Genomic DNA, 27,066 nt, shown 5'->3' with positions numbered 1-27,066 from the left:
GAAAGTAGTAGGTTTGTTTTCTAGCATACAATTAACATCCTTATGAACTGAGACAAATTCAATAGAACCCAGAAATGTATTCCTATGAATAGTGTCCTGACAATGGAACACATCTGGGAGACAGCTTCCTGTGGCCACACGAGGAGACTGGCCTGCAGTAGGGCCAGCACAGGCAGTGAGACACCTTTGTGTCCTGAAGGATCCATCTCAAGAGAGGCAGCAGCACCAACTTAGCATCACAACAGCAAGTGAAATAAAATAGAAGCCAGGAATTTTGCCCTCAGAGACAGCCTCTGATGAGGCTGCCAGCAGCATTTTACTTCTTGTTGAGCTCCTATTGCCTTTCCATTCGCATACGGGACCTCTCTGGGGAAAAGCGCTGCCATCGGCACCTCACCCTGCTTAGCAGGTGCGAACTGTGCAGTATTTGCCTCCGCCTAGTGGCACAGCTCAGCAGCCTGCACTGGCTTTGCGCCCGGTTGTAAAGCGTGCCTTGCCTGCAAGCACACGGCTGCCAGGTACTACCGCACATACCATCGTCGGGAACCACAGCAGATTTAGCAAACTTCTTTCCTCCCTTTATCCCACTGCATTCTGTGTCAGTTTTTACATGCTCTCTCTAATACACCTCTAGGCACTTCATGTTGCTCAAATGGCAACTTGTCCCTGCTTTTCCATACTAAAGAAGAAAAGACTCACCACAACATATTTTGGTGGGTTGGGGATTTGACTTTTTACGTGCTTCTACTACTGTTATTTTAAATAAAATTATCTTTAAATGCATCCTTGCTGTTCCAGACAGTACAACAAGCAGCAAATGAATTCTCAAATGTGTTAACATTTCTCCTGGGTCCTTCAACTGTGCACATTTAAAGGATAAGCTCTACTCCTGCACTACTTAGAAAAGTAATTATGGCCACTTACACAGTCACTTAGGTACCCTGAGCCCACTTCATCAACACAGACATATTCTGAGAGGGCAAAATCAATACCTGCTATACCTGGTATTAAAAAGGGTATAAGCCTTGCTATGCCTAACAGAGTCTTTCTTTCTCAAGATGGTACAACAACTCACAGCAGTTAAGGATGAAAGGGAAAAATATTGCAAAATACACTAGGAGATTTCCTAGTGTTACTCTAATGTTCCTGATGCTACTCTATTTTCTAATATTTGGGGGAATATGCACTCTGAACTGACATTGCTTTGAAGTAGAAAAGTATATAATAATGGTGCTGTTGTTGGTAATTTGGCTTAGCACAGACATTTTTGCCTCAAAATTCTTGTAATATTTTCTAGGGGTTCCAAATATGGATGGAAAGAGCAGTAGAAGAAGTGGGAAATAATCATAATGAGCTGAATTTAACTTTTTCTCTCTGATTATGCTATTTCCTTCATTCCTACATTCATTGCCAGAAATAGGAATGATGATTGATTCTTTGCATAAAAGTAGTAAAGCTTTTCCATCCTGGGAGCAAAAAGTTTGGTAATAGTTTGAGCAGAAGTCCAGATGCTGGCACTACTATAATATTGGAACAATGTTCTTTTAAGTGTGCCTTAATTTTGCAAATAAAACTAAACCACTAAGAGTTCCCCTCAACATAATTTTCCAAACAATTTTCCAGGATCATCCAGTCCTGATTCAAAAAGATACAATTTTAATTTCCCAGTGAATAGAATACTATATGATAATAAGAAGTATGATCACTTCTCTTACTCATGTTTGCTGTGGCTATGAAGCAGAATGTTTGTATCACATCACTATCAGGCTACTTCCATAGTTCCAACAGCTCAGAGTTCATACACATTGCAAATCATCATCAAAAGAGAATGGGTAATTTATGGTCAGTACTTTCCACTAAGCTATTTGCACCCACAAAATGTCTACAGTGCAGAAATGTGGATGTGAGATGCTCTGTACACATTCCCTGTATGTAAAACCAGGAATGAGACCACCTATTTGGAAGTGTCTGCCAGCTGTGCAGATCTGAGCTGCTTGCCAGGTCAGCTCAACCATTTCTCCATGTTCTCTCACACAACCTTTAGAAAATCCCACACAAATTCCACCCCCCATTACACTGCCCATCTTCATATTCTGGTTGAACACTGGGTTTCAACAAAAAGGTGCTCAGGAATCCAGCATACCTATCACTTAATGCATTAATCCTAACCTTTGCACTCTGTCATCCTGAAATCTTTATTACCCTGCTATCTCTTAGCTCTAATTTCTGTTGTAAATCTTTCAGTTGTTACCTGTGCTTTCATCATGCTTACATGGTACTTAAAGTGATTGCCCCTCAGTTCTGTTTGTTTGGCCTCCTTGTTATTACAGAAGAGGAAGCAGTAAAAAATAATATTCACCCCTTTCCCACAAATCAATTACATACTAGAAGTAGTACTTCAGGACTAGTTTATTTACAATGTAAAAAATCACCTAGCAAGAACTTCAGTGTGAATACCCTGGAAGCGCCTGATCAGACCAAACATTGTTTTAAAAGGATCCTATATCCAGAGTATTTTTGTTAACTTGGCTGACATTCCTCCAGGCACCTGTAGCTTCTGCATTTTGCATGTTAAATGTTGCCACTATATCTATTTGAGTAAAATATATTGTAGTGCAATCTACTCATCCATTCTGAGAATAGCACATTTTTTTCACATCTTCAATCCCATTTATCACTTACGAGATCAAAGTTTTATTTTACCAAGCAATCAATGCAAAGAACCAGCAAAAAAGTAACCAGAAGTTTTATAAACCAAGCCTTAAGTGCCTAAATGCATTTTTTATTCAAGCAGTAATTTAAAGAGTTGAAGAAGAAACATCACCTGGTAATTTGTGCTATCAGAGAGGTACAAACAGTGAAAGTAACATTATTCCCTGTTGGCATTTCATTTTTAGGTTATATCTATAAAGCATAGGAAAAAGTACCATCTTTGTAATTATTTTAAATTTAATTTCAGGTATCAGATGATATAAACTGTGCATTCCTAAACTGATGTGCATCATCCACAGCCACAGATGCTTCAAAGTGTACCTGCTTCAGCATGGGCCACCATCTCTTCCATAATCACTGCCATAGACATTTTGAGATATGTTCTGCTGGGGACTTGGCCATGGCCACAGGTGTTTCTGGGTGTCCTGCTCTTGAATGGATTCACCCACAGGTCACAGTCGCTTCAATTCAAGTTCCCACTGGCGTTCCAGCCTGTCCAGCACAGCCATACAGACAGCAGAGATGCCTGGGCCATCTGCCAGCCCAGACACGTTCCCATTGCTGTTGTCAAACTGTTCCCAGGCACAGCAGAGTCAGATGATAACCAGCAAAACACTACAGCAAGCAGCAGAAGTCAGCCATTAATGAGCACTGGGCTCTAATATACTGTCAGGCAAGCAAGAACAGGGGCCTGTCAATCAATAGCTAAATAGCAAGAAGAGCTATTAATTCAATCTTACACATTCCACTGAAATCAGTGGTTACCTCAAATCTTTTGAGCCCCCCATTAGGTATCGAAAAGGACTGTTATCATTTAACCTCAGAGGATTCCCAGGAATTTGTGTTAGCAGAAGACTTAAATGAAAAAAATGTGAGATTAAAAGAAGATGAATGTACAGGCAATCACAGTGAGAAGTTCAGATATTTGAAAAAGCTGTCTCAAAGTACCAAGGGTTACTGATGGAAAACAGTTTCTTGCGATACTGGTTTTTGCCTTCTTGAGTCCTGCAGCCCATTTTTTCAGTCCAGGACCAAAGTCTGATATTTCACCCTGTCTGGTTGAGGAGAATGTGCTTTCCAGTTACTTTGTGTCATTGCTACAGTATTGGCCCATGTGTGCCAATATTGTGGTGCTCACAATGAGCGGTGTATCAAACCCCAAACAAGCCTGCAGCTCACAAACTGTTAATTCCCCTAAAGGTGACCCAATTTGCCAAACAAAATGATGCCCTGACCAAACTAATTCCAGCATAACTATTTCGTCTTACTATTATGGTAGATTTGAGCAGAAACAAAAGTAAATCCTCTGGAATCTAAAACATTTACAAAATGAAGACACATTGCAGCATATTGCAGCAATGACCTAGTTCACTTGCATTTTCATAGCAACAACAGACATATCTGCAGTCTTTGCTTAAAAGACATCAGTCATAATTATTATCTGGAAAAAAGGACCAGTTAAAGTGGATGAAAGCATTTTAAGACCATCAATATTGAAAGCAAGGAACTTGCTTTTAAAAAGGATCCCGTGTCTAGAGTATTTTTGTCAACTTGACTCACATTCTTCCAGGCACCTGTAGCTTCTGCACTTCACATGTAGAATGTTGCCACTGTATCCATTTGAATAAAATATATTGCAGTGCAATCTACTCATCCATTCTGAGAATACCGTAGTTGCCATTACGAAAGCAAGGAACTCTATGACAGACATAATTTACAGATTTTTCAGCTGCTAATTCACAAACAGTATTTCTTGCTTTCAGAATGAGTTTGGTTTGTGCTTTGTAGCAGGACTGATTGATTTTCTTGACTGTTTTTCCTCAACAGAAGTAAGAACAAACAAGAACATATATGAAACCTATTAGAAATTTCATCTTATTTCAGGATACTCAATAACTTTAAAAATAAAAAATCAGGAAAAAAAGGAAAAACTTGGCAGCTCTGTAGTTGAAGTAGACTGCTCAATGCTGCCTTCCTTGCAATGTACTGTCACAGAGTGCTAGGCTCTGAATTAATACAAAGTTAAGAATTCTTTGCAGCTGATCTAGAAAGCTTGGCTACTTAAAAATAAAACCAATTACGTCTTTTACTAATCAGCCAACACTTTTAAAGGAAGCAACAGGACTGCAAAGCAAACTTATTAGATAAGACTATGAACAATGTATTGGTCATACAAAAATTATATAATGATTTTTTTCAAATAGAAAAAGAGAAGTCTGAATGTTAAGAGATTGGGATGGCAGTGAAGATCAGACAGAATAAGCCAGGCTTGGCAGAGAAAAACTCATCTTGGGAATTTTTGAGTGCTTTAACTGTGGAGTTTTAATGTAGCTGTTTTTTAAAATAAATTATGTGTTTTTTCTGGGCCTTCCATCAGCCCTGGCTCCCCCAGTGCTGAGGAGGCTGGGTCACAGTGGGCAGAATGTTGGTAGTGGCTGTGGCAAGGGCCATGAGCCATGTCTTTGGATCAGTGGGATGAGGCAGGAGGCAGAATTCAACCTGTGGCACGTGGGCTCCATGCAGACCTCAGGACAGGGTAATTTCATTTCAAGTCCACAGCTGGGATGTTTTCTTCTCTGTCTCTGCAGGTTTTCACCTAAGGCTGTTACAGGAAAACATTTCACTCTCTTACATTTTTTCTCCTAGAAAACACCCACTGGGCATGAAATTCCCTAGAGATTCATCTGAAGATGCATATGGCTGCTATTCTGGATTTATTAATTGCAATATATCCATATAGTGCATGAAATCCAGGGCAGACTTTATTAAACAGTTAAATCGCTTTCCTCCAATATTTCATTATATTGATTTGAACCCTCTTTGAATTCTCAGAAACTCATAAATCTAAGTCCATGACAACAATACAATACTGATATTTTATAAAATATATTGACAACTTCCCAAAGTCAATCTACATTTTGACATGGCATGTCAGACAATTTTTTATGATTCAGCTGTCTCTGCAGCAGATTATGTAATGAGAGCTGGCACAGCACTCTTTTAATTCCTGCTTAGTTGAATCTTATTTGCCATCTTTCTATAATTATTTTAATTTTTATTTGAATAAAAAGAATAACAGAAATATTTGAATAAAAGAGGCCGCTAATCAGATAATACAATGCACCTAAGGCAAAGAAAGAGAATATGGTCTAAAGGAGACTCACAGACTTACACCGGGAATGAAATCATCTCTTGTTTTCTTTCCTTGCCCTCTGCTATGATTTTTTTAAGGCACACCTCTCCCAGAAATGTCACTGCATAGAAAAGAAGTGCATAAAAATCATGTTCTTCAAAGTCAAGTGTGACACCCTCATGTCACTCAAAATGTTGAGAAAAGAGATAAAACATTAGAAGGACTGATGCAAAAAGATCTGTCAGATAAATATTAGTCACGTTTCCAAACCACACTGAAATAGCTTTTTACTTTTTTAGTTGCAAGGGCATGCCAGCCTGTGAGATGACACATACTACAGCTCCTAGTAAGCTTAGCAATTGCACCAGACCTAATCAGACTGGGTTCAGGATTTTTGTTATCAGGATCAGTGCAAATGGAGGCTAGAAGCAGTAGCAGCAAGATTTAATCATATTCCACCAAGAGCATCCATCCAAAGCAAAGAGTTTACCTGGCCACCCTGTCAGTGCAGTGTACCCATTTGCATTATCCAGCTCTTCTGGACTCTGACAGCATCAGCAAAATCTTCTTGCCCCACTTATTTTTAAATAACATAATCATAATTTAATATTACTTTGTTATTAGTTCTTATAATAATAACAAACAAATTTTCTTATTATATCTACTGTTTCCTCAATCTATGTGTTTTCTCAAGAAATGAAAAGTAGGAATCCTCCCCAAAATCAACACAATATTTGGTTGGGAAAAAAAAGGACAAGTATTTTCCAGAATATACTAGAAACAGAAATTTTTATTGAATTTTTATTGAATTGTCTTTTGCAGATTCTTCTAATCCCTTTGAAACCACTTTCTGTCTAATTTTTGATTTTTTTTCCCTCAGTAAATGGCCTTGATGTCATTAATTTTCTAGTAAGTTTGCAATGAGGTCAGATTAGGTCTAATTTTTTTCACAAAAATTAACACAGCAATATGTTCACAACAGGCATGGATGAATGAGTAATGGAGAGCACTAGGATCCTCCTCCTTCCCAAACACAAGAGAAGAAACCAAAAATTAAAAAAACTCAGTGAGCACAAGCCAGCCTCAGCTCCAGTACAAGAGAGCTAAATACTCCTTGCAACAGCAGCAGTCATGCATGACCTGCAAAGGCCAGAATTAGGGCTCAGGCTCTTTTGAGCTGATGAAATTGTAATAATGCAAAGGCAAACCAACAAATTGAGAAGCAAATTAGGATAGTTTTAACAGTGGACACTGTAAGATGCTGATGCTTCATGTGGCCACTACTTCTTAAAAAAATATGGCTAATCCTGGTTATGTCAATATAATTTAGAACTTAATTCCTTACTTAAAAAAAAACCCAAAAAACAAACAACATTGCATGAGGAAACCCAGATTTGCTAATGGTCTGTTTTAAGGAGATTGACTCTTTGATCAACCTGTGTTCTTATCTCCCCCTCTACAAAGCTCAAGTGCTAACTTTGTGTGGCCATGAAGCAAGGATTAAAGCTGCCCTTGCTAGTATTTCTGCAAAACCTGTTGCATGTTCCTGTCTTTTCCTGCTTGAAATACTTTTCTCTAAGCTAGCAGTGTTGCTCTAACTCCAACATCTAATAATAAAAAAATTACATGGGACGTGAAGCAAGGTGCCATCTATTATGTCTGGAATAAGGCATTTTGGGGTGGAGAATAAAAACTAATTTAAAAGTGAGATCTATACAGAGCAGACATCAAGCCAAGTACAACCTGGGAGTGACTGCTCTGATTGTAACTTAAATTAACATTCCTTAAGAGAGTAAGACAGCTCATCAAGTATGTCAGCTGGGAGAGATGACAGATGACGGTGAACTTCCATGGCACAATGGCTTACTAGCTGATGGGATGCACAGAAAACTACAGTGCTCATAAAACTTTTACTGATCAAATACTGAGTCCACAGTTTTGAATACTGACTAGAATTGGTATTTTCAGTTCCCAGGTTTGCCTTTGTAGGTCTTTTCTGATGACCAGGTTTCACATGTGAATAAAAATAGTTTTCCTTCTTCAAGCTTGGTGTTTTTCACTGATCGTCCTTGTGAGTTAACCCTATGCTGGACCTGTTTTGTTTCACCTTCACCATCTCCCCAAAGCCAGTTTATCATCTCATGGATAAAATGGATCTGAGATGTTTATGTTTAGGATGTTCAGGTTGTTGACAATTCTGTTGTGAGGCTTTAATTTATAATCCTTTTATGAATGTCCTAGCAGTTACACACCTACCTCAGTAACACAAGAACAACTCTTACCAATCAAGGACATTCCTCTAAGAGGTCAAATTGTAGCTCTGAAAGAACTGCCTTCAGGCAGTGCCTGTCAGGGCTCTGAGTGCTCTGGCAAGCCTAAACTGGTAATAACAAGCCCTGATCAACCTCACCTGTGACCTCCATGTACATGTCTATGCTCATTCACACAGCAGCTCTATTTCAGCTCTTGCCTGAGCTGCACTACAGCTGTGCCTATTCCCAGCTGTCCTGACTTAGAGACTGGTTTTGCTAAAGGGACTCCAGACTGACAAAGGTGGTAGTCTTATAACATATCCCCTGGCGTGACATTAGACTTATGACATAGCCTTGTTTCTAAGTCCTCTCCTGCTGTTCTTTCCCAACTGGGCTCCCAGGATCAGGCTCATCACCTTGACTGGGACTGCTGTTGGACCCTCTCACTATCAGCATCCTGCCCTGCTCAGCTTCTGTGGAACTGCACCAGGTGAGCTCCTGTGGTTACCCTCAGCACCCATTCTCACTGCTACCTGCCACTGGATATTATATAAAATTGGGGGGGGAAGAAAGAGTCTTCTCACCAATCTTATATTTATGTGGTAATCTATATGAGAAATCATTATTTACACCATGTACCAAATAAGTTTTCCCAGAATGTTTCCTTCTCAGTGTAGGAACAAATTTCTGCTACCATAACAATTTGCCAGAAATTCACCTCCCACAGAACAAACACCAAAATGAAACAAGACCACACAAAGCAATCAACACAAGAATTTCCAGCATCTCTGCCTTTACACAGCAAAGATCCTGTGCAATTGTGCAACTGTGCCTCAGTGCCTGCTAACTCATCACTTCTAGGTTAGCTACACTCCCATCTCCCACAATCCCATGAACTGCTCTTTGTTCCATCAATCTTAACTGCTCTTTTCCTGCAGATACACCAAGTTTCCACTCTGGTTAAGTCTGATGATCACTGGAGTTGTGCAAGAGCTGAAAGATGTCGATATGTTAAAGATACATATATATCTTATATAGATTTATCCTCTAAATGCACGTTAATTTAATAAATTACCATTGTTTTTCTCACTCTAAGTTTTGCCTCTGTAACCAGAGGCTCTTACACTTAGTTACATATGGATTACTAGTATTTCTAAGCTTTTCTGGAATTAGGGTAGCTGGAAATACAGCTGGAGTCCTACAGCCATCATAAAGAAAAGCTTTGGAGGATCATCTCAGAAAATTCACAGTAAAAAGGTGCATACTGATCCTTGGGTACCTTAGTGACGAAAACCACACAGGAAGCTCTGCAGAACAAAGGCATAAGAGAATGCTGGAAGTACAAAGCATGCAGCTACTTTTACTGAATGCAGACTGAAGGACCTCATTAGGCTAGAATTAAAAAAGAATAAAATATCTATCCACCATTCTAATTCACCACTCACTTGCTGAGACTTACAGAGTAAATGCATGTCTGCCTGGGGGTGAGTGAGCTCCCAGAGTACAGCTTCACAACCTGCCTGTGAGCTCTCAGGTGAGGCAATTCACCCTCCCTGGCTCAGATATGTGGTTTAACATGGGAACATCGTTGTGCTTCGTTGAACATAAGTGTAGTAGTACATGCGAAGTATTCTACTGTGGCTTTGCTACTGATCCTTAATTATTCACATGAAAAATAGTTCTTTCCTCTGATAAATATTTTTCAAGTTGTTTTCATTCTTAAGAACATAGTAACGAATTCCCTTTGAAAAACAAATTCACGACACCACTTTTATGTTAGAGGTTCTCAGGAAAATTTTGAAAGAACTGAACACAGTTATTCCTTTTCACTTTTCCCTATCGCCTTTGTAGTGGGTTACACAATTTTCCAAGCGTATCGGGAAATTTCAGGCACTCGGGAGGGAGCAGTGAACCCAGGTGTTGGTTAGGCGGATAATACTAACAAGGAAGATAAATCCACGCAGTTGAGGCTCTGCTGGCAGATGTTGAATGGCATTTGGAGAACAGCCTGGCATCACCAGCCGTGAGCGCTGTTCGCAGGCGGCGCTGCTGGAGCTCGGCGCTGACCCACAGAGCACCAGAACGCCGCTCGGGCGTCGCCTCTGTAGCACCTGGTGGAGCACACACATCTCTCCGCTCGCTAGTCTCCCCTTACGGCTAGCGCAGCGCTCCGCCGCCCAGCCTGCCGGAAAACGCTGGGAGAAGCGAGAGACAGAGGAGCGCACCTCGCCGCGCCCATCCCGGCGCGCAGCCCCGCCCCGGCCCGCCCCTCGCCCGGCAGCGCGCAGACCGCGCCCGGCGAGCTCCGGCAGCGCCTCCGCGGCCATGCGGCCCCTGCGCCGCGCGTCCTGCGCTCTCTGCGCGCTGCTGCTGCTGCTTGTCCGCGGCTCCTGTGAGTAGCGCCCGCGGGGTGCGGGCCGGGCCGGGCCGGCGGAGCGCTGGTTCTGCGCCCCTCGCAGCCGCTCTGCCTGGCGGCTGTCGCCGCAACTCCGCTGGGCCGACCCAGGCCTCGTCCCGGAGCGCGGCCGGGGCTGCGCCCTGGCTGCCCCGAGCGCCCCGGGGCGCGGCAGCGGGACTGGACGGCGGCGGTCGCTGGCGCGCTGCTCCCGATCGGGAGGGGAGGTGGCACGGCTGGCGTTTTCGGGAGCTGTGACAGAAAGAGGAGAAGGGGTAAACGTTGGGGATGTTCGTTAAATAGAAACAGCGACAGAAGAACCCCCCGAGGAGCGTTTGGGCTGGGGGGGCGCACGCCCGCCGGGATGCGCGGGCGCGGCTCAGCCGCGGCTCCGCCCCGGGAGCCGGAGCGCGTCCCGGGAGCCGCAGCCAGGGCCGCCCCCGCAGTGTCCGGCCGGGGAAGGGTCGGTCCCTGCCCGCTCCGGGGCTGTACCTGGGGCTCGGGGCTTGGGGCTGATGGTGGCGGTGCGGCTCGGACGGCCGCTGTGCTTTGTCGCGCTTCTGGCAGGCGCTCGCAGCTGTGCCCCTTTCTAGTGGGTGGTTCTAGCAAATGCACAGCTTTGTGCTCAGCACACCGCAGTCAGGGGATCAGCGTTGAGAGGCTCTGAAATAAGCCGAGAAACATAAAGGTTTGAGCTGCCAGGGTTGCCTTGTCGGAAGACTGAAGTTTGGCATACGGTGCCACCCAATTTTCCAAAGTAAAGAAGCCAAAAGATGGTGGGTACTGGAATTGACCTGCTGTAAATACTGCCGAGGAATCTCAGTGTGAATATGCTGTTGTTTAAACTGGTAAAGTTGTAATATAAATTGATTTTAAAAAATTAAAATGAGAAATGTAAACAGCTTTATAATAGCCCTTCCAAAAAGAAGGGCAAGTTCCTTTAAAAGGAGTTAACAAGTAACCTGTTTATTGCTTTGCTAAGATCTTATGGCCTCTATTTAACAACAACAGCCTGTCATTTCATGTGATATGAGATTGCCCTGATCTGTCTTTTATCATGTTGCTTCCTGAGTGCATGTGGTGATTTAACTAAAAATACAGTCACTGCTGTCTCCTGGGGCAGGGGTGATCTCTTGCAACTCCTGAAACTCAATTGTAGTCCTTCCTCTGTATATGAATTGGTTGTCAGGAGCTCAGTTATGATTTGTTGAAAGAAGTTGTGCCCTTTTAAGGCTCAGTTTAATGTAGCTGTTGAAATAGCTTTTTTTTCCCCCTCCTCTGTACACTTAGAAGCTTCCAGAACGTGCTGCTGAGATTTGTGTTGATTTCAGCAGATGTTTGTGATTTTCTAATCAACACCACAGGAGGAAGTGTGAACCCCATCAAAGACTCCGATATGCAAAAAGTGAAAGTGGCAGTGGATGTGTCTCACTCCAGTTAATATATTTGTGCAGTCTGGTTATTTCAATATAATGCTGCTCTTTTACTCTGCTGGACAGTTTATTTCTATGTGTCAGTCAAGTCAGTGGAAGAAACGTTATTTAACCAGAATAATATGGTTTAGAAAAAATCCTTCCCACTATTATGTAAAATCCATCTGTCTTCCTGGTACCTGACAAAGGAGAATCCCTTTTCCTTGTCAGGAAGTGGCCCCCACCCCCTTCCTGTTGTGTTGAGAAAAGATTGCTAGTGACATCTTCCAAGAACTTACTTGTACATAAAACTACTCACAGTAAAAACAGCTAAAAGCAGCAGAAGCAGCCTCCAGGCCTGAAAACACTGCTCTTAGAAGAGGTTATATTCATATTGCTCTAAGATCTCTTTAACCATTCCAGCACCTCAACTCTTCCTCATCTGGGTATCTTAGACATTACTGAGCAAGTGGGTGATCTTTCTGTTGGAGTGCACATTGTCAGTCCTTCTGTACTTTTGGGGTTTTAAACCAACAACAGCAGAATGATGGGCATAAAACTACCCTCTGTGCCTTCCATGCCTTAAGCTTGAAAAGCGTGCTGCTTTTGAGAGAGCTTTATATAAGACTTTTGCCATGTCTCCAAAATGAATGTGTAAAGCTGTGCTTATTAAAAATGAGAGTTTATGTACCAACATTTTCTGCAGCATAAAGTTTAGCTACACTAGACATAAAGTATGTGAGCCCTTAGAAATGAGTTTATCTTTTAAGTGATGGTTGGAGTGAACAAATTGACCTTTGTCACATGCAGGTAGTTGACTAACTATTGCCATTCATTTGTGTAGGTTCCATCTACCAGGGTTCAGCTATGGAGAATAGTAATTTGGTATGTGTCTAAGCTGGAGAAGACAGATTCCAAATTACTATTTTCCAGTGTGTGATTTTTGCAGGACCTGGCAAAATCAAGTCCATTTAACATCTTGTCCTTTTCATTTTTAGCAGGTATCAGAGCTGCCCTTATCACTCACTCTGTATGTATTTGTTTAACACACAAGCACAAATCTTCAGTCTCTGCGACTTCAGAAATCTCAATTCCAGCTATGAAACAGGAATAACTGGGCTGATTTTGCCCTTTTGAAAGTTTGCATATCAAGATTGTCTCCAGTTCGTGACTTTTGATGCACTACAACAACAAAACCACAAGAGGCCCTGGAAGCACTCGAAATGCCAAACTCTGAGGGGCTTTCACAGGAAGCACATTGCCTTCAGATACACCGCAACCAGCCACAGTTCTGTGGTTTTTTAGCTGCACCTGTGCCTGACCTTAAACAGAGCAAAGCAGAGTTGTTGGACAAAAATCATGTTGATCCTGCCATCTCTGTCTTTTTCCAGTTTGTGCTGCTCTGATCCAGTTTTAAGTTGGGTATATCCTTGTGTTGGTTCTTTAATAAGGCAAAATGAAAACAAGAGATCATTTCTTTCTGTCCCTCTCTTCTGGGACAAAGGGAGAATAGACCTCAGCACAGAGTTTCTTAATCTCTGCTTAAGATTCATAGGCCTGATGTTGTAGCTGATGCTGTGGCCCCAAGAGCTCAGCTTCTGCTTGTGCACAGGATGCTGCAGCTGCCTGCTGCCTCTCTCCCCGCTTCCTTCCTGTGCTGGCCCCGTGTGTCTACACCTGGGTCAGTGTGGATTTCTAACCCTTCCCCTTCTGCTTCCTGGAGAAGGCCAGAACCCCTCCCTGTTGTGCTTTGGGACAGTTGAACTGTGAATCCTGTGGTCTGGGATGAGAAGTTCTACTTGTCAGAGCCATCACTGCATAAAAGCTGTGGTGCTTTTTGCTTTGCTTAACCTAGGAGTCCTTAACTGCCTCTGTTTGAAGTTTCCTGCTTGCAGCTGCAGTGATACATGCAGCTTCATATTCAAAGGCACAGTCTCAGGGTAGAGAACACTTTGGGACTAGTATCATTTTAAGATGTTTTTTTATCTCCCTTGTCCCATTCACTACCATGTGTTCCAATATGGAATATGCTTATGCAAAACTCCATTTAAGGAGTATTTGTATTCTGGAGCCAATGCATGTTATTCAAACTAAGAAACTTACCAGTGTTTGGGTTTGTTAAGAAGGGAAAAAAAAAATAAGCATCTTTCAGGCTGGATAAGGTCTTCGACATCTTTCAAGGTGTGCAGTCCAAGCTGATCTGAACTAAACTAATACAGTCCTGCCTTTACTTCCACCTCTGTTTCTTGCCTCTCTCTTTTAGGTAATTACATACCAAGTCCTTTCTGCTGGTTGAAAAATTTTTCTGCAGAAAAAAACATTGTGTGCTGTTGAAGAGGAATGTAATGTCAGTTTTGTGGTGGCTTAGCTTTCCCAATCAGATCATTGTTTAATGTGGGGGAACTTGCTGTGATATAGAACAGTTTTTGCAGGATTGGGTCCTCTCTGGGGAAGCTTAGTTTAGGAGTGTCCTATCCTTTGTTTGTTTGTTTTCCCTAATCTCCCTAATTAAACAGTGTAACATACTTTGCAGTGCTGCCCTCAGTCTTGAGATTGTAGGGATGAGATACAATAAGTTATTTTGCCATTTGTATTTGCAAACTTCACCATTTTGAGACTTTGACTAAGGTTTTGTAAGCATGAAGAAAATTCCCTATTTCTGTGATACTCAGTTCAGGTTATGTGCTTGTCTTTTACACGATATTAGGTGATCAGAATTAAACTGTTTGTCAAAGGAAGAATCCACAATTGATCATCTTGTATGTCTGTGAATGTCAGTCTATTCATTCTCTGTGGTTTATCTTTAAATTTTATCATTAATTTGGAGGTATGATCCTCAGTCCCATTCCCCACCTTCCAAATGCTCAGTGGATGCATTAACGTGCCCTTAGTCCCAAACTGAATAATGTTACTTCTTAGTGGAGCTAATTGTGTTATCGCTGTTGTCCATTTAGGGCCAGAGAAGCACCTATCTGCCTAAAAAGGCCTGGCAAACTTCACAGGAAGAGATAGAAGTGAGAAGTTCTTTCTCTTCTGCTGTAGGTGATGTAGGTCAGATGTTATTACTGAAAGAAAGTGCCTGGTCTTTTGCCTCTTTCAGTCTCATTTCATCTCAAGGAAGATGAAAACTTGGGATGGGGATGATGGAAAAGATAACACAACGATGGGAGGAGTTTCAGTTCATTTGGTGATTGGGTAGTATAAATTATGTCACCTTTAATGCACTCTGAGCAGGCTGTTGTGCTAATGTGCTTTTATATCATCATCATGATCGACTCCTGTCCATGGTAAATTAGTCATTTATATGCCCAAAGCAAGTGGCAGATGCTGAACCTTTTTTTCTTCTTCCACCTAAAACAATCTTACTATTCCTATGTTTTTAAATGTAGGTAATGAAGTCACAAACGGCACTAACAACGTGAACAGCACTACTCCAATTCCAGGCAGTAGGTTGCCAGGTAATACTTCCGACATTTCTGTTACTGTTCCTCAATAGCATCAAGAAAAACAGTATGTGTTATTGTGTGCCTTAAAAATAATTTGCCCTTTATTTTATTCTATAGAATTCTGAGCAGCTGTAGGGCAGGAGGGAGGTACTCTGATTGCCACATCTATTCTGAGACAACTAAAGATTTTTAAGGGGAACGGTAAAACATGATTCAATTCTCATATCCTTGGGTACCCCAGAGCAACAGAGAGAGGAGAAATAAAATGGGAAAATACTGTGTATAGAACTAGAAACTCCTGGCAATGTCAATTTACAGTTAAAAAGGAGAACCAAGAAGTCTGTTAGATTAGAATTCAGTGATCTTCAGATAAAGGCGGAGCATTTTTTCATTTGAGTCATTTTTGCCCTGTACTACTTCAGTCATCTCATTTGCTGTTGGCCAGCGATACTCTGCTCATTAACTCACTCTGTCTTGTGTTAATTGCAACATTGACTCACACCCAAATTCCAGGCAGTAGATATGGCTCTTTTTACCTGTATGAACATGCAGTCCACATCCAGAGCTGTCCCAGGGCTGCCGAAGTAAGCACTTAGAACATGGGGAAAACTCAAAGATGTGTTCTGGTTGCAGTATTGGGCCTGTGTGGAAAATATTTAACCCCAGACATATCCATGGCTTATACTGGGCTAAAAGTCAACATATGCAAGAAAGAATGTGTTTGTAATTGTACAATCATAGATCCTTTCTCAAAGGCAATTAAATCTGCAACTTAATGCCCCAGTTATAAGAGTCAGTATAAGAGTTGATTGTGCAGTACACAGTGTGGGGGGCTTCTTGGCTGTGATTATACCAAACAAAAAGCAAAGTAATGCCCTCTGTAATTTCCACCCCCCCCCCCCCCCACACCATTTTTTGGTATGAAGATGTAAATTTAATGCATTTGTTCTTAACTGGACCTTTCTCATAATGTATGCAATTGCAAAGAGTTCCAGACTAGACTTTTCCAGTGGTAAGAACAGTAGATCCATTCAGAGGAGATAAGTGTAGGTCTGCTTCTTGATTGCAGTAGCTCTGTTGCTCTCCTCCTAATCTCTGAGTTTATATGGTTTATTCTTCAGCCACGCTGAAAAGCAGCAGAGCTGCTGCAGGGCACATAACCCTGCCAGTGTGGGAGGGTGCTGTAAAAGATGACTTACTTCAGAGAAAGGAGTGATCATAGAATGGGCTTTCACAACAGTGCAGAATGAAGGGAGGAAGATATGGGCAGTGACACTCGCAGGAACAGCCCAGTAGATCTTTGCCAGGAGGAAAGGACGTGTAATCTGTGAGAAATACAGAAGAGGCATGCAACAGTGTGGAGAGAAGTGAGTGGGAGCGTGCCTGAGAAGCCTAGAAGGAAGGAGGACTGTAAGGAGGAAGGAGGGACAAGAAAAAGAGAACTGGAAAAGGAGAAGTGAAACAAATGAGAAAGGTAAAACCACTAAGACTGGATTACATTTTATGTCTGGAAACAGGTACATTCTTGGGACTTTTTTTGTGTAGAGAACTTAAGTATGCAGTGACATGTTTCTCAGAGTATCTGTCTGCCCCTACCTGGCTGCAGTATCATCCCAGTTTGCAACAGAAATGCAACAAAATAAAAGAAGAGATCAAGGAACAGAAAATAGAACTGAAATAGAGGAATAAAAATAAAAAGCTGCCTTCTCTCATAGTGCATAAGTAGATTAAGAAGGTTAGTGACAGTATGGCTATTTTACAGCAGACGGAATAAAACATGACATAGAAGTGGAAGACAATCAACAGAGGATGTGCAAAGAATCAGATGCAAGCCATTTGGGCACTGCTGTGCATACACTGTTAACTATGTTCTTGCTGCACTGAGATCTGGAAGCATTTTGCTTCCAGGGATAAAAACCATCTGCTTTGGGATGGGTCACTCTCTGCTGTATTCCCATCTCCAGGCACAGATTCCCTGAGGACAGTATTGTGTTGTGGATAACTTAATTATAGTATGTTAAAATTAAAATGAATAATAGTGATTTTCTTGTTGCTTTTTTTTTTTTTTTCCCTTAAAGACAATAGTATTTCACCAATTGTCACTGCATCATCCACACAATCCACAGCAACATCTACAGGAGGTATGTATCTGTTCATTACTGTGAACCTAGAAGTTAGTTCCCAACCTAACTCTGATCATGCCAAGTTCAAAAGATCAGGCCATCAAAAGTGGGTATGTGAGACAGGTGTTACCATTTTAAGGCTGGGAAGCAACATGTAAAACAACTCTGAAAAGAAGCTATATTGTTTTTCAAATTTAGGTGCCATACTTCGTTAGTAATTACATTTGTGATGCTGTTTAAACACAGGAATCAAAATTTAACTTCAAGGAAAAATTGAAAGAAGTTGGGTTTTTTTAATGTTTATTCTTCATCTTTAAGCAAGCTTCTTCCATTTTCGTGAAGTAAAGATGAATATGTTGTTAAGCAAGCAGTGCATATCTGTTTAATGTTATTTCAGAATAAACAGATTTAGGGTGTAATGAACTCCTGGGAGCTTGAGTTTCAAGAGTAGGACTCCATTTCCTTTTATTTAAAACTCATAGAATCACAGGACCATCAAGGTTGGAGGAGAACTTCAAGATTATCTGTCCAGCCATCAGTGTAGTACTGCCATAATCACCCCTAAACCATATCCCCATGTGTCAGATCCAGGCTTCTCTTGGACACTTCCAGAGATGGTGGCTCCACCAGCTCCCTGGGCGACTTATTCGAATGCCTAACCACTCTTTCAGTGAAATTTTTTTTCTAATATCCCCTGGCACAACTTAAAGTAATTTCCTGCACCATAGAAAATAATCCTTAGAGAGGTCCTAGCACGAAATAGAAACATTTAAGCCAGTATCAGTCAAGTGGAGCAATTTGTCATGAGTCTGTTTTCATTGTTCTAGCACTACTGTATTTCCTTCAAAACAACTGTAAGTAAGTTAAAAAAGGGAGTTAAAGGAGTTAAAACATTCATCTTCTTGAAGAACTTGCACAGGCAGATTTCACTGCATTAGTAAGGGCTGGATAAGCATTAATGTCATGCAGTTGTTCAGGCTGTGATGCCCAGATAGAATATTGCATCTGAGAGAAGCTAGAGACTGAGGCTCCTTTGTGCTAAGAGCTATGTGAAAGCAGAGCAGAAATGTTGTGTCTTCTTAAGATGCTTTGTGTATTTGTGGGGTTTTGTGCTGATTGTAAAGTCCTAGATATGTAATTTCATTTCTAATACAACTCTTATATTTTGTCTCTGTAATTTCCAGATAAACTCTGAGCTAACACACTCAGAAGTTGCTTGTTTTTTAAATTTAAGTATAAAATACTCACTGGAAGAAAAAAAAAAAACACCTTTGCAAGGACTTTCCTTTAGATAGCAAGCAAGTGGTGCAGTGTGTCATTCCATTGCCTGCAGTGTAGCAGTTCAAGCATGTCTAACTTGGAAAGTCCAGAGATTTCTGTAATCTCTTTGTTTCCTTATGGCCATCCCCTAAGTGTGTGAAGCCACGGTGTTTCACCCACTCTGTTCTCCTTCTGACTTCTGCTCCAGCCCTTGCAGGTTTCCTGGAGAGGTCTGAGTTTTACTAGTTTTGGATAATAAAACTAAAACGAGGCCTGAGCCCTTTACTGCTAGGCATAGGATAAATAACAGAGACCTGTGCCTTGCTTTGCAAGATTTAGCAATTCCTATCCTTTTGTTGTTTGTTTTTTTTTTTCCATTAGAAATGTCATAGATTTTAATACAGCGTTTATGTGTTTTGAATATCTGTCCCAACCTCTTCAGAATAAATGCTAGAGGGTATATGTACTTACTTAATTTTGCTTAAAGTCTTTGCCATTATTTTTTGGGAGGGGGAAGAAGGAAGCAAAAGTCTCTTTCATTCAATCATTTTCCATGCAAGAGAAAGTATTTATTTTAGGAAGGGCATTCCATAATAGTCTTGCATGTTAGCACAGTGCTTATACAATTTGAGTTTTGTGCTCATTCTTTTTGAGTTAGCAGTACATGCTCCTACTCCTTTAGTGCTCTAAGGATTCTTATCTATATGGCGTATATATTTTTTTATTTATGATTATAGCATAGCTATTTAATACTTAAACATATTAAATACTTAATTAAATACTTAATTAAATACTTAAATACTTACATAGCAAACTATGTAAAATACTTGTCTCTTTTAAAAACAAAGCATCATAAACCTGAACTATATTACTGGTATGCATCCTTTTAAAATAATAAACCTTGACTGCCCGAGTTATTTTTTGTTTAGTGTAGTGTTTGATGAAGCCCAGCTGATCTTTTGGGGGGAAAGTAATTAGGGAAATAAAAGGGCGGATGTTGCTAGCAAATATTCTTTCATCTTCACTCTGTTTGTAAAATATGGGTAAGATTTTTCAAAGATGAAGAAGAGCAGGTTAATGCCTGATTCATGTCAGCTTCCCAAATTCACCAGCTGCCTGAGATAGCCTCCCAATGATGTTTTGAAATGCCTGATGCTAAATACATAATGAAAGATAGGTCTAGAGATTAGACAGATTTTAATGGCTGTAATCTTGATTAAGTAAAAAAAAAAAAAAAAAAAAAAAATTACTACTAGAAAAGATGGGGGGGGGAAAAGTTATGTGCAAATGTGCTGGAATTCCTCATAGATTTGGATTTTTTTCATCATGACTCACGTTTCGTAATTTAATTATGAAATTTAATGTCCAGTGTGACTTTGTGTAACATCATTTTATAATGTTAGACATCTAACAGTTAGCCATTGTATTGCTCGGAAACAGAAGGCTCATTGACACTCAGAAATCTCAGCTCAAAAACAACCCACCCACAGAAAACTGCTTGACACTTGCATCCAGATCTGTCCTCCTTTGGTGTCACTTATGTAGGAATGTACTTACCTGGTGTGGTTTCATGTCATGTAACTGTAGATGGTTTCATGTAAACATTTCCTTGCTTGCTTCCTACAATGAGGAACCATTTGATATTTATGTATCATTGTGCCTTCGAGGAGTTTTACCTGTCAGTATTAAAATATGCCCTGAATTTTATCTGATGTATTTTACGCATGCTTCATAGAGGAACTGAATTTTGGTAATTGTAACAAGGTAAGCAAATGAATATAGTGTTCCAATTGTTCCATCACAATGCATGCTCATTTCAAAGGGTTTTCTGGATTTATGGCACAATAAGTTATAACATGAAAGAACAGGAAAACAACATTTACAAAGGATTCTGTATTTCAGTATTTTAGTAGTTTTAATGCTAAATGTTTCAGATGTGCTGTGTAGGTGAGTTCCTTTCTGCATATTTACATTGCTATATTGATGAGTTTTTTTTAAGTTTTTGATGCTTATATCAGCATTGGAAGCTGTAATACTTAAATCTTAGCAAAGACACAGATTTGTATGTAATTCTTCATGTTTTACACAACACATTTTATTCTACATTTTAAATGCTGCATAAAAAGGGCAGAAATTGAGTATCACGGTTACTCTAGAATTGAGATGAAATTATCCTTCAATTTTTCTAATTTTAGACAATTTCAAGAAAACATGGATATAATGACATATTTGGAATTCCATGTTGAAAAGCTTTTGAGGTGTGTAAAATGAGCCTAGCTTGTGTGAAGCTATAGAAATAATACAGAAGTAGACAGCTGCAAAGGAGCTGTTTCCCTCTATAATTCTTTCATACATAAAAGCTGTTTGCATCCTACTGTCTGCTTGGAGAAATGTTAGTTGCATAATAGACTCATGTTTCTTGTTAGTTCCTTCTTAGAAAAATATAATTGTTTTACAATAATTCTATCTGGCCTTTCATGAAAGTTCTAAGAATTTTGCTATAAATAGCAATTTCTATTATTCTTGAGTTTTGTATCATGGTATTTTTATTCTGAAGTTCATTAGTGTTTTCTGAGGAGAGAAGGGGAAGTGTTAAGTAAAAGTAAAAACATTACATCAATGAAACTTGAGAAAAAGCGTTCCAGCCTTTGTTTTAACCTTGGCAAGACTAGATAAATTACTTAAGCAGTACATTCACTTAGGTGAAATTTTGTCATGTTTTATCCTTACGACATAAATATAGAATTCTCTGTGGTGTGCTTTAATGTATATGGAACCCTAGTAATGCTAGTGTTTCATTCAGAAGTAAGTGAAAGATCAAATCATTATTAAAACTCGGGGGTGGTGCTTTTATACAAACCCTGTTCTTATCAGAAAAGCTTTGTGGTCTGAAAATGTAGGCACTTCAAATAGAAAGTAACTCTTGATCCAGAATTTTATTTCATTTTAACATATTGTAAGTTGGGCATCATTCTATGGAACTGAGTTTTTACAAAAAAAAAAAAAAAAAAGCTGACTCACCTAAAAGTCATCGTATATTATCCAGGTTTTCTTTATAGCTTTTCCTTTAAATAATTTCTGACCTTGAGGCTCAGAAATCAGAAGTTCGGTCTTCCCAAAGGAAACTCTGTATGCAAGCCTGGATACCATGCAGTGGCATTTTTATTGTTACTCTGTCATTCTCTTTGGGCATAATATATGTGGTCTTACTCAATGAGTGTACAGTTGTTCATTTTGATGAATTTTTCTGTGTGGTATCACAAAAATTCCCAGGTGTGTCCAGCAGTACTACTCATCTCACCAGTACCAGTCAGCCCAACAGCACCACCACGTCTGTGACCCTGACAATTCAGCCTACCAAAACCAGCCAGACAGTGACACCCACCACAGCCTCACCAGGCACGTCGCCACAAGGCAACAGCACAGTGGTGACCACTTCTAAGCCTTCCTCCACTTCTGTAACAGGTGAGTTCACAGTTCAGGAAGCTCATAAAGGCTCGGATGCACGTTCACCTGGGCTGTAGAACAGTTAGTTTGACAGCAGCGTAAAAAGAAAGAAGAAGGAAGCTATTTGCATGCTAAAAAACAAGCCTAAAGTGGGAGTTCATTACTAAGCTGCATACAATTATGTTGCTCTGAGCACTCCACTTACTGAGAGACCTGTTGGATTTAGGGAAAAAAGTACAAGTGGTCCTATCCAGCAGCCATCAGCAATGTAAAGGAGAAAGCCTCAATTTTATATACAACTTTTGTGTTTGTTCAGCTCTCCTTTCTGCAGTTTATTTGAACTCTTCGCTAATACTTCTTTTCCACAGCTGACCTGTATCTCAGAATATATCTACTGGCTTGGTAAAAAGACTGAGTTCTGCTAGCAATGTAATGAATGTTACCCCAACAGAGAATAGAGCATGACTGTGCATGAGTCACCCTTTATGTACAAGTTGTCAAATACAGTTTAAGTGTACCTGGTAATACAAAAACAGTGACTGCAGAATTCAGTATTTTCTTGCACTTGGCTGGCTGTGTTCCCATCACTTCATGCTTGCACTTCTGAACACATCAGGAGTGCTCACATACCAGTGAAGCATCATTGGGTAGGTGAAGGTGTCAGCAGAAGAACTTGATCATGTAACACTCTGTATGTAGCTAGTACAAATACAACTGAGCACAAACTGGTCTTCAGGTGGGAGTTTGTAGCAGATGTAACCAGTTCTAGCAGCGAAACAGCTGTGGCTTATCTGAGGCCATGTTGTCTCTGTCAATGTTTGTGTCAGGCTGCAGAGCTGACCTCACTTGGGACTGTGAGGGTACAATTCCATGAGACAAGGTAAAGCAAACACCAAGTGTTGTGTTCCCACTACACTGATGGACTTGGAGGCTGTTGGACCCCTCTTGCAGGATGACTCACTATGCTCATCTGAATGAAAGCAGCTTCCTTTTATGCTTGGGTTCATTTCAGGCCACCTTCGTGAGTTAAATTGGTTCATGGAGAGTATGAAAAACACTAGAACTGGCCTAAGAAGAGCAGGAGCTCCATGTAGAGAAGGAGGAGATAGCAGGGGAGAGAAAAGGCAGGGGGGAAAAGGGAGGTGGGGAGAAGGAACAGTTAGTCTTGAAGAGACATCAAGCAGTTGGATCAGCTGTGCCCATGTCACCAAAATATGGCACTTAAAATCAGAGCCCTACATTTGTGTGCTTGGCTTGTGTCTTGTTAGTTATCTTGGTTGTCTAAGTGGGTCTTGAGGTGATAAATCAATGGTGAGGGCAGGATGTAGAGTAGTCCCTCAAAACACAATTTTGCAAGCTCTGTAAATTATGCCTTTTGTTTTCTTTCCAGCCACATCAAAATCAGAGGCTGTCAAAACCTCCAGATTTGATGTGGGCAGTTTTGTAGGTGGCATTGTGCTGACTCTTGGAGTCCTAGTCATTCTCTACATTGGATGCAAAACTTACCACTCCAGAAGAGGCATTCAGTACAGAACCATGTAAGTTCCCAAGGGGTCGTCCCTTGACCATTTATTACTTTCTTGAGGGCAAAAAGGAAAACCAAATGGGTAGAATGAATTCACACATTTCTTTAATGTACATTATATTAATATAATTAAGAGATGTAACTCTGTTGTTTTGTCTTTCACCACTTCTGCCATTCCTCATTATGCCTCTCTCCTGTGTCTTTTTTTTCTCTGATCTATTATATAAAATAATTTTATTCTTTTTAAAATGATCCTTGTCTTTTAGCCTGTCCATGAATAGTTAACATTTCATTGAAAGTTTCTGCTATTTTTTCTCTGATCTATTATATAAAATAATTTTATTCTTTTTAAAATGATCCTTGTCTTTTAGCCTGTCCATGAATAGTTAACATTTCATTGAAAGTTTCTGCAGTTTGCAAGATTTCTTCTTTTTCCTAGACTCTGTTTGTCTGTTCATTCTTTGGTGTTTTTCTCCCCCTTGCCATTAATGTATAGTGAATTCTAATCAAAGTTTCTTATCCTTACCAATTTTTTATCTTACCATCTCACTTGCTTTTATGCTCAGCTCTACTCCAGGCTTCAGGACCTACCCACATTTAGTTTAAGAGCTAGCTTGCTTTTTATTTCCTTTTCAGTGTCATCCATCTCAGTCAAGAAGCTGGTTTTAAGTGAGGTGATGTCATTAGACCTGTTGGGATACTGGTGTTCAGGCTTTTTTTTTCTATCTTGACTCCTCCTTACTGGTTATGGAATGAGGCCAGTCCCTGCTGCACCTTTACCTGAAGTGGTGTTTGTGATGCAGTCTAGGACAATGGGTATTGTAAAATTCACATCAACAGCATCTTCAAAACAAAGGGAACCTGCTGCTGAGTTTGTGCAGTGGCTTTGATTAACTTTACTACTGGTTATGGGTAAGACAGGATAAACAGGCCTGAGCAACAGCTGATGTAAGAATACATGAATGACATGTGAAAGACAAGGTGGTAATGAGATCAGTGAAGCTGGAGGAAAACTATTCAGCTAACTTCAGACTTGTCTCAGAGAGGATTGTAACTCCCAGATCAATGTGTCCTTACTCCTTCCTAGCAAGGTGTCCTCTGCTCAGAAATAATTCTCAGAAATTCTGCTGAGAAATAACCTTCTCAGCAGAATCTGGGTGGCTCTTTCTCATGTTGACTTGCTTGTAGTGTAGAACATTAATTACTGTGTTTCTGTTACAGTGATGAACACGATGCCATCATTTAAAGGAGACTTCAGAAAAGGCAGTGCTGGAAGCCCACCTTGTCATAGCTGTTATAACTTCTGGAAGAGTGACTTTCATAAAGATTATCCCAGTCTCTAAACTGGTCTTGGGTGTTATCCTGCAACATGTTGAGAAGCTTTTAAACATCTTGATTTTTTACACTGGCTCTTGTAAGAGGAACTTGGCATTTTGTAGAGACAGTATTTTCTTTTTCCAGTACTTGTAACCAGATTTAGAGAAAATCACCTATTGAGTCATTTTAAGGTACACACACAGCTCTGAAATAGCTAATTACTAGCACAGGCAATTGCATCAGTGCAATTCTAAGTTCAGGGTATTTTTCCTAAAATTTTGTATTAAATTGTATTTATTTTGAAGTTTGATGTGAACTTTAGTTTAGAAATTTCAGGTTTTGAACAACTCATTTAATTTTTAATAGGCTTCAAAGGAGTTGTGGTTAGATAACTGTACAGAAGTGAATAGAATGATTACTCTAAATGTCAGTCATTAGCTTACCATGAGATGCAGGTGCTTTCCTTAATAGGCTGTATAAGGAGAGTAGCTGCAAGAAACATGGACAGAATGGAAGTATCCATCCATAACCCTTTTCTCTAAAAGCTTCTTTTTTTCTAGCATGGCATAATGAAGCTTGTGCAATTGAAGATCTAATGAAAATAGAGAAAAGTAATTGTGCCATTATAAATATAAAAAAAAATTTAAATTGGCTTTAAAGTTGAAGTTAGCAATAATTTGGCTCTTGGTTTTTAGTATGAAGCTGTCTCTAGTGTTTTAGCAGCATTTGATAATCGTTCAAAGTTATATAAAGAAGGGGAAAACTGTAAGACAGCATTTTAGCAGACTATAAACTGCATTTTTACAGCTATTTCAAGAACTTGATCCTGCTGCACAGATGTACAGAGGCCTGGTCAGAAGCCCAGCTGAAGGCACTGGGGCATCTTTAGCTGAAGGCTCAAATGCTTTGAGGGTCCTGTGCAGGATGGCTGGTCCTGTTCCTATGTCACTTCTGCAGGTCCACTCATATTAATCTGCTGACTTCAGTAGATGGGCTCATGACTTACACTGCTGTAAGGAAAACAAGAACAAGGATCAGGAAACACAGGCCTGCATCTCTTTAAGTCACTGAATGATTGTTCAGTCTTGCTCAGGCTTCACTTGCAGACCCGTCCCCATTGAAGAGGGTTGATGTGTGGGGTTTGCCTGTCCTGGTTACTGCTGGCACCAGTGCCTCCTGCTGGGCACAGGGGAGATGGTGACAGGCGAGGAAAGTCACAGTGGGAACTGCACATTGGTCTGTTGGGGGCTGGGGAACAACTTATCAGGGAAAGTTTAACTACTCCGGAACGGATTAATTTCTTAAGCAGTAGTTTATTCTGACATGCAATGTTAAAGTGGCCATAAGGGTTTTTTTTCCTTTTTCACAGTAAAACTGTTTCCAAGGTATGGGCAAACCATGGCTAAAGAATCATCTTACTAGCTACTCACCTGAAAAGGCGGTAACAGGGATGTTTCATTTTTTTACTGTGTTTGAGGGTCAGGGGAGAGTGAGTTGAAGTAACATTTTTATTTTTTCTTAATTGTATTGTTTGGTGGAATATTACTGGATTTGACTTGAAGAGTTACGGAAACAATTCTTTTATAGAACTGTAATTCCTTACTTTATAGAAATTAAGATAGTTAAGTGCAACTGGGATTGTCTCCCCTCTGCTGTACAGACAAATAAAATTAAATCTTTGGAGTTACTACATTAATTTCAATTGAATTTTTAATACATTATCTGCTTTTGTAATTCCCTTAGTCCTTTCCACAGTCATAACATTTGATAAGAAGTATTCCCTATATATATATACTTTTAAATGCCAGAATACCAGACCTAGTTCATTTTTGCCTAGTTGAATAATTTCTAATTTATTCTGTAATATAATTACTACAGTAAAGCAAAAGTATGTGCTTAAGACTCTAGAAGTGTCGGTGCAAAAATAAAACCAGACCTCCTTTCTAGTTGTTTGAAATCTAGACAAAGGCAGTGCAGTTGAATTTTACCTTATTTTTCCTTTCCAACAGGAAGTGAAACCCCGGCTTGGTTACTTGTTTATAAA

General features: G+C 40.2%; 1 protein-coding gene across 1 annotated transcript; it reads left to right on the top strand.

Moving 5' to 3' along the window:
- Positions 1-10,086: 10,086 nt before the first annotated feature.
- Positions 10,087-26,712, top strand: TMEM123 (transmembrane protein 123). Its single transcript, XM_072936598.1, has 6 exons — positions 10,087-10,489; positions 15,294-15,362; positions 17,429-17,491; positions 22,007-22,198; positions 23,571-23,718; positions 24,927-26,712. Exons 1-6 carry the CDS (start codon positions 10,087-10,089, stop codon positions 24,949-24,951), a joined length of 900 nt encoding a protein of 299 aa, XP_072792699.1. The 3' UTR covers positions 24,952-26,712.
- Positions 26,713-27,066: the final 354 nt, after the last annotated feature.

Source organism: Taeniopygia guttata, chromosome 1 (assembly GCF_048771995.1).
Source record: "Taeniopygia guttata chromosome 1, bTaeGut7.mat, whole genome shotgun sequence".
Taxonomy (NCBI): domain Eukaryota; kingdom Metazoa; phylum Chordata; class Aves; order Passeriformes; family Estrildidae; genus Taeniopygia; species Taeniopygia guttata.
The sequence above is the reverse complement of the archived record's forward strand: the minus strand, read 5'-3'. Positions and strand labels throughout refer to the sequence as shown.